Source organism: Carlito syrichta, unplaced genomic scaffold (genome assembly GCF_000164805.1).
Source record: "Carlito syrichta isolate Samal-C Ts95f unplaced genomic scaffold, Tarsius_syrichta-2.0.1 Scaffold305648, whole genome shotgun sequence".
In the NCBI taxonomy this organism is placed as follows: Eukaryota; Metazoa; Chordata; class Mammalia; order Primates; family Tarsiidae; genus Carlito; species Carlito syrichta.
Window position 1 is genome coordinate 966,058 of NW_007249744.1, and position 11,074 is coordinate 977,131.

At 43.8% G+C, this 11,074-nt stretch overlaps 1 protein-coding gene across 1 annotated transcript in view; it reads right to left on the minus strand.

Moving 5' to 3' along the window:
• MEI1 (meiotic double-stranded break formation protein 1) overlaps positions 1-11,074 on the minus strand; it is a 100,637-nt gene that overhangs the window by 82,651 nt on the left and 6,912 nt on the right. Inside the window, exon 3 of the mRNA XM_021714423.1 lies at positions 782-1,021. Coding sequence (XP_021570098.1) covers positions 782-1,021 — 240 coding nt within the window. The remainder of the gene's footprint in view (positions 1-781; positions 1,022-11,074) is intronic.

Sequence of the window (11,074 nt, forward strand, 5' to 3'; positions counted from 1 at the left end):
TCATCCAGAGTGTAGGCCTGCAATGGGGCCACACTCACCTAGAGTGTAGGCCCACTTCCTATCTGTGGGGAGTGAACTTTTCTTAAATAAATCTTTTCTTCTTTCACCTCTTTGTGTGTTGCAATTCTTTGCATTAGTCAGATTTCTGGGTTGCCAGTATGCACCTTTGGCACACCGGCTCCAGCGGTGCTACGCCCCTCTCTATCCACCCATCCACCCTCGCCCTAAACATACCCTAACATTTTCTGGAGGTACCACTGAGATCTCTGAGAATCTCTCTCTCTCTCTCTAGTCTTCCATATTTCCTAACTGGTGACCCTCTGTGGACTGTGTTGGAACCTGGCAGCAACTGAAAACTGAGGCTACACTTCAGCATGCTGGAAGGTCCCAGGGAAAGACATCAGACCGATGTGGTCTGATAGGGTGAGGGACTAAGGTTAACTCTTTACTTCCTTCTAGCCAAGATTTCTGAGTTTCCCCATGGACCAAGCTGGATCTCAGAGGACAACTGATGGTCTCTGCCTAGGGCTACTCCCTAGGAGGCAAAAAGGTCCCTGAAGGAAAGTTCGGACCGCCAGTGCCCGTACATGTGGGAGACAAAGTGCTTGATTTCTTTGCTCTTCTCTTCTCTGGTTGGCAAAGTGACTCCACAAAGGACCTTGAGACTTCAACAGCTGCACGGTATGCCTTTCTGCACCTCTGGTGAGTCATCCCTCATTTATCATCCATATACCCACATATTTAAATGCACGCTCTTGGAACCCCTCTTAGATCCCCTGACTTTGCTGTTCGGATGAGTTTCTGCGTCTCTCCAGCTTTTCCCGGTTCACATCTTGGGAGATTCCTAGCAAGGGTCTGGGACCCAATTGCCGGAAGTCCTGGTACGGCCTTCCAAGACATGGTGGAGCATAGTGTTCCGTGAGCTCTAGCGGGCACAGGGACGGGAGGACGTTCTCTCCCTGGTGACTCACATGCTTTGTGCTGATTCCTTTGAAACTGTTGAGGATGCCCAGCAGGGGATCTGGATGGATTAAGGCCCAGAAACAAATCCATGAAACCAACAGCCCATCCCAATTGTATCCCTATGTCCTTTTACTGGAACCATGGGAAACTCTCAATCAGTTGTAAAGAAAAATACGCCACTGGCATGCCTTTTAAAACACCTTAAAGAGACTGGGCTCAGTGGCTCAGCCAGTAATCCCCGCACTTTGGTAGGCCAAGGTGAATGAATTGCCTGAGCCCACGGGTTCGAGACCCACCCAGGTAACTTGGCAAGACCACATCTCTACAATTAAAAAAAAAATTAGCCAGGTATGGTAGCGCATACCTGTAGTCCCACCTACTTGGAAGGCTGAGGCAGATGGATCGCCTTAGCCCAGCAGATCGAGACTGCAGTGGCCATGAGCATATCACTGCACTCCAGCCTGGGCGGCAGAGTGAGATTCCAACTAACAACAACAACAAAAAAAACACCTTAAAGTTTTAAAATTCATTGAGGATATTCACCCAAAGCATTTACTATTTTACTGCAACACTACTTGGCCACAATATAAGCTGGGGGATGGCGAAACCTGGCCAGAGGGTGACTCCCTAGCTCCTAACACCCTTCTGCAGCTTAATTTGTACTTAAAAAGAAATGACAAATACCTTGAGATCCCATGTATTCAGGCCTTTTATAAGTTAGCTCGCCAACCAAATATTCGTTCTTCCTGTCACATTTTTATGTTGGCTCCCGAGACCCCATTGCCAGATTCCTCAGAAGATACTGACCCTGCTGATGTAGCCACCCCTCCCTGAAAAATCCTACAACTCCTTCATACTCTCCTACAACTCCACTTCCTACATACAGCAGTTTTCCTACATTACAGTAGTTTACTAATATTCAATTAAACTCTCTGGAAGGACAAGCTCTTTCGGCTATGTATTTTATCTCCCAGTCAGCACCAGACATTAGGCACAAACTCCAAAAATTAAAAAAGGGCCCACAAACCCCTCAATTAGAACTATTGGATATGGACTTTAAAGTCTTTAACAACAGGAGGAGGAAAAAATACAGGACCGCAAACATAAGCGGGACGTGTTTCAGCTTTTATCTACCACTTTAGCAAAAAGAGCCACCACTGATAATCTTCCAACCCAGATGATCAGTCGCTGAAGGAAACAACAAACCTTCCCAGGTTTGTTTCCAATGTTGTCAAAATGGGCATATGGCCAAAGACTGTCAAGCCTCACCACCAACAAAACCCTGTCCCAAATGCAAACAACATGGACATTGGGTTCATGATTGCCCCGTTCGCTAGCTGGAGGGGAACACATGGCCCCAGAAGCTTGCTACAAATGAGGGACACCAGGCACCTTGCACGATCTCAGAAGGGGATCTTTGGGGCTTGCTCCAGTCAGATTCACGTGTTCCTGGCTCGGTAACCCCAACATCTTTGGAACAAACTATTAAACCAACTGAGCCTAGGGTGGAAATATCAGTAGCTGGCAGAGTTATATCATTCGTTATCAATACAGGGACTACATGCTCAGCTCTACTTGAATTTCCTGGTCCACTCCTTCCTTTACCCCTTTTGGTTGTGGGGGTGCAGGGCATTAGATCCAGGCCTCTCACTACGCCATTACTTCCATGTGTTCTGGGAAATAAAATATTTCGGCACTGCTTCCTTGTTATGCACTCAGTCCAAGAAGGACTTACATGCCTTTTTAATTCCCAATTATGGACTTATAGCTAAGCCATTATAAGAGGTTACTCAGGGTCCAGAACATGAGCCTCTGGACTGGTACTCACCAGTACAAAAAGCTTTCTTTTTGCTCCGGGACTCACTAACAAGGGCCCCAGTTCTAGCACCCCCCAACTTACAAAAGAATTTTATCTTCTATACAACAGAAAGGGGAGGAATAGCCTTGGGGCTGCTAGGACAAAGGTACGGTCCAGAAATGAAGGCAGTAGCATACTTATCTAAACAATTGAACAATACAGCAAAAGGGTGGCCATCTTGCCTTCAGGGCCTAGCAGCAACTGCCATACTAACTCAGGAAGCTAATAAAATTATTTATGGACAGCATATTGATGTGTACTCTCCACACCAGGTGGCTGACATTTTGAACAACAATGCTTACAAATTTCTTACTAACTCAACACTTACTAAATACCAAACTCAGTTGGGCTTGGTGGCTCAGCCTGTAATCCCAGCGCTTTGGGAGGCTGAGGTGAGTGGATTGCCTGAGCCCGCGGGTTCGAGACCTGCCTGGGCAATTTGGCAAGACCTCATCTCTACAATAAGCCAAAAATTAGCCAGGCGTGGTAGTGTGCACCTGTAGTTCCAGCTACTTGGAAGACTGTGGTGGAAGGATCGCTGGAGCCCAGCAGGTCGAGGCTGCGGTGGCCGGGAGCGGCCACTGCACTCCAGTCTGGGTGACAGAGTGAGACTCCAACTCAAAATAAATAAATAAATAAATACCAAACTCTATTCATTGGCAACTCTAGTATAACTTTCCAAAAGTCAGGTCCCTTAAACCCAGCTACCCTCCTGCCTCCCCCAGAACTGACAGAGCATAGCTGTTGAGAAATTCTTGAAATGTCTAGAGTAGTAAGATAAGATTTAACCAACACTCCCCTTCCTAATCCTGAATGCAAATGGTACATTGATGGGAGCAGTTTTGTTATTAATGAGAAAGGAAGTCCAGATATGCCATAACAATCACTACTAAGTAATTGAAAGTACACCTTTGCCTCCTGGCATCTCAGTGTGAAAGGATAAACTTACTGCTTTGGTTAGAGCTCTGAGGTTAGGAAAAATGTAAAGAAAGTTGTTGGTATAAGGTATGTGTTTGGTAAGAAAGGATAAAGGAAAGAGAAATAATTTTGTATAGGAAACAATCTTGTATGGTACATTTTTGTTCTATAATAAAATGGCTGGTTATTTAAAGGAAGGAAAGTATAGAACAAAAATAAAAGGTTCAAGCATGTTGAAAAATGGTAAGAGTATGTCAAACATGGTATGTGAACGAATGTGAAAAGAAATGTGAAAGGAATTCTATAAACACTCGAGGTGACAAAAAGGTTCTACAAATTTACCATTAATCAAGTACACTAATGCTAGGCCAAAATGCTACTCAAAGACAGAACATGAGCTTCTTTTTTTTTTTTTGAGCTGGAGTCTCATTCTGTCGCCCAGACTGGAGTGCAGTGGCCGCTCCGGGCCACCGCAGCCTCAACCTGCTGGGCTCCGGCAATCCTTCCGCCTCAGCCTTCCAAGTAAAGTAGCCAGAATTACCGGCATGCGCTACCATGACCGGCTGATTTTTTGATTTATTGTAGAGATGAAGTCTCGCTGCCCAGGCCGGTCTCAAACCCACGGGCTCAGGCAATCCACTCATCTCAGCCTCCCAAAGGCATGGAATTACAGGCTGAGCCACCGAGCCCAGCAAACATGAGCTTCTTAACTAACAATCTCCAAAAAAATTTTCTCTTATAAACAATAGAGGGGGCAAGAAAGAGACAAAATTCAATTAGTCCTCCCCCACTGTCTTTGTTACAAAAAAGCAAGGTTTTTGTTTTTGTTTTTTTTCTTTTCAAAATCTTTGAACTATCATTTTGGCTAAATAAGTAACTTTTACAATAACTACTGCAATCTCGTGCTATACCATTATTTTAATTTTAATTAAAATTAATTTTAATACTTAAACTCTTTTTTTTTTTTTTTTTGAGTTGGAGTCTCACTGTCACCCAGACTGGAGTGCAGTGGCCACTCCCAGCCACCGCAGCCTCGACCTGCTGGGCTCCAGCGATCCTTCCACCTCAGCCTTCCAAGCAGCTGGAACTACAGGCATGCGCTACCATGCCCGGCTAATTTTTTTATTTATTGTAGAGATGAGGTCTTGCCAAGTTGCCTATGAGGACCTCGAACCCGCGGGCTCAGGCAATCCACTCACCTCAGCCTCCCAAAGGCGCGGGATTACAGGCTGAGCCACCAAGCCCAGCATACTTAAACTCTTAAAGTTCTCAATCAGACTCTCTAGGGTGAGATAAGAAACAAGCTTTAGGAGTCACATCTAATGCAGATCAGGCACAAGGATTATTAATCCAACATAGAATAAATAACAAAATAACCTGGGCTTCACCCTCTAGCATATCAATCATTGTGAAAGTATATCAGACCAATTATAAAAACAAAAGAAACTGTTTTCTCTTGCCAATGTTTATCTGTTTTAAATTCTCAATTTAAGTTATAACCTAACTACATGTCTCTGATGTTTTCAATTTTTCTTTCTTCAGACTTTGTCATAGTGACTGTATTTCCTTGTTAAAGTACAACTATAGATAATTTACAAAGGAATATCTCAACTTATATTGATGAATTAGAAGTTTTGACTAAACATACATATAATTTACGAGATTACTTTCATTTTTCTAGCATTGTCTCTGGGGCAATAACCTTTTTCACCATTGGTTGCTTAATAATTTTTGCCTGTGCTCTTGCTCGATGTTTTATTAGATCCAAATAGTATCCAGTTAAGGTCCCACCGTCACCTATTCATGCCCTTGGAAATAGATAGGTAGGGATATCTCTACAGCCCACCTCAGCAGGAAGCAGTTACAGAAAATTGATCTTCACCCCAGGATTACAAGAATATTTCCAAGAGCAGGAGTGGGGACTGAAAGAACAGACCAAGAGTGGGAAGTCATTTTTCATCTTGCTCTTAAATCCTGACACAATGATGAGAAAGTAGAAGCTATGTTTTTGAGAAATGCATAATTTTAGATAAAGATTAACTCTGCCAACTTTGTCTTTTCAGAAACATAGACTTCCTGTTGCCAGAGGTATCTCATAGTGACAATCAAGCTTCCCTAGAGTAAAGGGAATTTACAAGGTCTAAAACATCATGCATTGGTCAAGGATTGTAGAAGTCACAAAACTTGTAATTACAAAAGTTAAGACTGCTCAGAGGGGGAGCAGGTGGGGATGTAATCTTCTAGTAAATTGGGCACTATCTACAGGGAAGTCAAGGATCCCCTGAAGCTACCCACTGGAATGCATAGGACATAAGGGAAAGTGCACCCTCCATTAGCTCTAAGAAATGTCATTCAGGAAGGTACAGGAGCATTAGAATCCTTGTCACGCCCTTCTCTAGGGTCTATGATAATTCAGACAGACATAAATAGGTCTCTGTGTCACAGGGTCTCCAAGACATTTGCAGGTGGTTGATAAGGAAGTCATGGCAGTCACATCTATCTGATTGCAACATCTCCAGGGGAAAGGATTTAAGCCAGGGCTCGAGGAGCCTACAGTGCCACACTCATCTAGAGTGTAGGACTGCTATGGGGCCACACAAACCTAAAGTGTAGGCCCACTTCCTGTCTGTGGGGAGTGAATTTTTCTTAAATAAATCTCTTCTTCTTTCACCTCTTTGTGTATTGCAGTTCTTTGCATTACTCAGGCTCTAGGTGTCAGCACGCACCTCTGGTACACTGGCTCTAGTGGTGCTGTGCCCCTCTCCATCCATTCATCCTCACCCTATCATACCCTAATACTTGCCAATAGTAAAGACCAACATGAAGCCCCCAACACGGCACCATCCCCTAAGGGAACCAGCCAGTCACATGGTATCAGGTGCCATAACAGAGCAGCAAAGATTTGTCCTCAATGGAATAGACATGTATGCTCAATATGGATTTGCCTTCCCAAACCATAAGACTTCTTCCAGCAACAAATGTGTAAACTTACAGAATGGTTTATTCACTGTTGTAGTATCCTTCACATTGCTTTGACCAAGGAACTTATTTCACAGCAAAAGAAGTACAGCAGTAGGCTATGCACATGAAATTCACTCCTTTTATCCCATACTACATCACCCTGAACCAGCAGGCCTAACAGAATGTGGAATGGCCTACGAAGGCTCACTTACGGCACCATTTGGAATACACTACTCTGAAAGGATAGGATTCTATCTTACATGCTAGGTATATGTTTTGATTCAGTGCTCAACGTATGGTGCTGTTATTCCCACAGTAGAATACATGGGTCAGGGAATCAAAGTGTGAAATGGAAGTCACTCCCCTTACTATTACAGTTGATAACCCACCTGGGTGGCTTAACAACAGAAATTTATTTTCTTACAGTTCTAGAGCCTGAAAGTCCAAGATCAAGGTGTCAGCAGATTTGGTTTCTTCTGAGGCCCCTCTCCTCAGCTTGCAGATGGCTGCCTTCTCATTGTGCCAGCAACACACTTGTCTTTCCTCACTGGTCTTTCCTTTGTGCACACACAACCCTGATGTCCCTCTGTGTGTTCAAATTTCCTCTTCTTATAAAGACACAAGTCAGGTTGGATTAGGGCCAACCTTAGTTGCTTCATTTTAACTTAATCGCCTGTTTAAAGGTCCCATTTCTAAATACATTCACATTCTGACGTACTGAGGTTTCATCATATAAACTTGAAATGGGGCAGACAGTTCAGCCCATGATATATCCTATCCTGCAACTTTGAACTCTGCAAGTTTAAAGGTCTTAGTTCCTAAGGAAAGAAGGCTACCAGGAGAGAACACACAATCATTTCATTGAATTAGAAGTTGTGACCATTATCTGGTCATTTTGAGCTCCTTGTGTCACTGAACCAGTAGGAAAAAAAGGTATTATTCAACTGCCTGGAGTAATTGATACCAATAACCAGGGGAAACACAGTTGCTGTGGGGAACATGAGGCCCAATTAGGTCAGCATCAATTGGGTAAACTATACTAAGGAAGGAAATCTCAAGATGAGACTTTACAGCTGTTACAAAAAAACTTATTGATAACAGTAAAAGCTGTAAAACCTGGTTAGCCAGCTGTAAAACATCTGCTGTTAGTTCCACAGTAACCACAAGAAGTGGTTAATCATTTGCTGCTAGATCCACAGTAGACAAAAAGTAGTTAACTATTGTTCATTATTGACGTTAATTAGCCCTATCTTAAAAAGACAAAAACCACACAATTGATCAGCTGCTTCACAAACCTCTGGAAGTTTCCTTTTGCAAACCTCCCTTGAAAACAATTCCCCCAGCCCACTGAATCCTGACACCCCTCTTATAAAAACACCCCTCGAGCCCCTGCCTCTTTGCAGAGAACAAACTCTCTCTTTCTATATCTTGCCCATTGTGTCTGGACAACGTATCTTCCCTTCAATAAATCTGTCTTTCTTAATTCACAACTGTCTTGGTGAATACTTTCACCCCCAGACTCCAGTCTGCCTAGCCCACCACACATGGCAGTTGCTACTAACAATAAGGAGAGGACGGGCTATGTCTGGAATCAGGGATTCTCTGGGATGCCTCTTACTATTTCTGTTCTCAATAGTAAAAGTTAATGAAAAACTTCAGCAACCAAAAAAAGGCAGACCCACTGAAGATTCAGACATTTCAAAAATGAAGGTAAAAATCCTGATCAGCTGAGATCTTGGCTGAGGGCAAACAATACATAGAATGAGTACTATTAAAAAAGGAAATTATAGGCCGGGCTCAGTGGCTCAGTTTGTAATCTCAGCCCTTTGGGAGGCCAAGGCGAGAGGATTGCCTGAGATTGCAATCGAGACCCACCCGGGCAACTTGGCGAGACGTCATCTCTACAATAGCCGGGCATGGTAGTGTGTGCCTGTAGTTCTGGCTGCTTGGAAGGCTGAGGCAGAAGAATTGCAGGAGCCCAGCAGGTCAAGGCTGCAGTGGCCAGGAGCGTGTCACTGCCCTCCAGCCTGGGTAACAGAGTGAGACTCCAACTCAAAAAAAAAGGAAATTATAAATGCCCAAGCATGAAAATGAATATTTTAACAATTTTGTATTTGTATGTATTAACTATTTTTTCTTCTTCTTTCTCTTTTCCTTATTATTATTTGTACAAGTTTTGATGGAAGTTAGCTTAAAATTTTACTTTTTATGTAACAGAATGTTCAGACGGAACTGTAACTAAATTTGAAAATTAATTATCATGCTCCAGAGATAGATAGTATTACTGTCTTCCAAAAATAAATACAAATGGACATTTTCATCTCCTTATATCAGAGATAGAGTGAAATGGCCTTATTTGTATGTTATATGTGTAAAGGATCGTTATATCTTGTTAGATAGAAGCAGAGTTGTTTTTGCTCTTCTCTAAGAGTTCAAACATAGGGAGAAGAGTAGTCAAAGGGATGAAACAAACTGGTTATTACACTATTGTCTTTCAGCTCCAAACTCATCCTTCTATATTTTGCCTCAAGATACTAGGGCTGGAACTCTGCAAACCCCATTAATGGAACTTTGAACCCCTTTAAGCTCTACTAATAGCAGGCAGTAGAAAGTGATGGCAAGGCTATAAGAAGAACAGATTTAGCCGGGCTCAGTGGCTCAGCCTGTAGCCCCACGCCTTTGGGAGGCTGAGGTGAGTGGATTGCCTGAGCCTGCGGGTTCGAGACCCGCCGGGGCAACTTGGCGAGACCTCATCTCTACAATAAATCAAAAATCAGCCGGGCGTGGTAGCACACACCTGTAATTCCAGCTACTCGGAAGGCTGAGGCGGAAGGATCGCCGGAGCACACCAGTAGAGGCTGCGGTGGCCAGAAGTGGCCACTGCATTCCAGTCTGGATGACAGAGTGAGACTTCAACTCAAAAAAAAAAAGAACAGATTTGCTCCTTTCTCTTTGTTTCCTATGAGTTTCCTATTTGCTCCTTTCTTTGTTTCTTATGGGGTTCCTGTCTGCTTCCTAATCCTATGAGTATCACCTTAACACTTTTATTTTTAAAGACAGAGTCTTAGCCGGGCTTGGGGGCTCAGCCTGTAATCCCACGCCTTGGGAGGCTAAGGTGAGTGGATTGCCTGAGCCCGCGGGTTTGAGATCTGCCGGGGCAACTTGGCGAGACCTCATCTCTACAATAAACCAAAAGTCAGCCGGGCATGGTAGCATGCACCTGTAGTTCCGACTTCTTGGAAGGCTGAGGCAGAAGGATCGCCGGAGCCCAGCAGTTTGAGGCTGCAGTGGCCGGGAGCGGCTACTGCACTCCAGTCTGGGTAACAGAGACTCCAACTCAAAAAAAGAAAAAAAAAGACAGAGTCTTGCTGTGCTGCCTAGGTTGGACTCAAATTCCTGGGCTCAAGCACTCTTCTCACATCAGCCTCCAGAATAGCTAGGATTACAGGTGCATGCCACTGCATCCAGTACCTTAACACTTCTTTATCCTGGTAGTGGCAGTTCCTTTGTAACAGTAGCTGAACCCAGTTTGCAGTTTTTCCAGAACCAGCCTCATTTCGTCCCTTCTCCCCCAGAGACACCCATCATCTAATCAGTGGCCCTCCTCAGAGGTCTGGGTTCCAGCCTTACGGAATCCCTCCTCTAGACTCAGAGAACCAGCAGCATCCGGTTAGCATCCCCTCCTCTGAGATCTGGATTTCATACAAGGGGCCTCTCCTCCAAACTTCTACGTGTTGACAATTCCAACCTCTTCCCTTTGTTCCCCCAGTCCCATGTGGGAGCTGCTTTCTGTAATTGCTACCTCCATGAAAACTTGGTTGTGCTCTTTTTGCCTCTTCAGTTACCTAATAAACAATTATTTAAAAAATTTTTTCTATCCAAATAACTGGTTTGCTTTCTATTTCCTGACTGGATCCTAACTAGTACATTTCTCACTCTTGGCAAGAATCCTCCCCTCCCAGTGCTTTTACCCTCTTTCTTTACAAGCCCTTTATAGGTAAACCCACATACTTTTAAGAGCTTTAACCACCACCTCTGTGCAGATAACTTTCAACAAATCAATATGAAATGTTATTTTTTTTAAAAAACAGCCTGCCTTTGTTTTAGCATGTACATGCCTTTGTAATAGCACTATCAACTCTGGTTATTTATCAGTTAACCAATCTTTACCCAGATTATAAGCTTAGAGGGCAGGGACTATGTTGTGCCCATCTATGTATCCCTAGAGCCTGATATAATACTTAGCACAGAAAAAGTGCCCAAGAAAGAAATGTGAAATTAAGCCGGGCTCGGTGGCTTTGCCTGTAATCCCACGCTTTGGGAGGCTGAAGTGAGTGGATTGCCTGAGCCCGTGGGTTCAAGACCCGCCTGGGC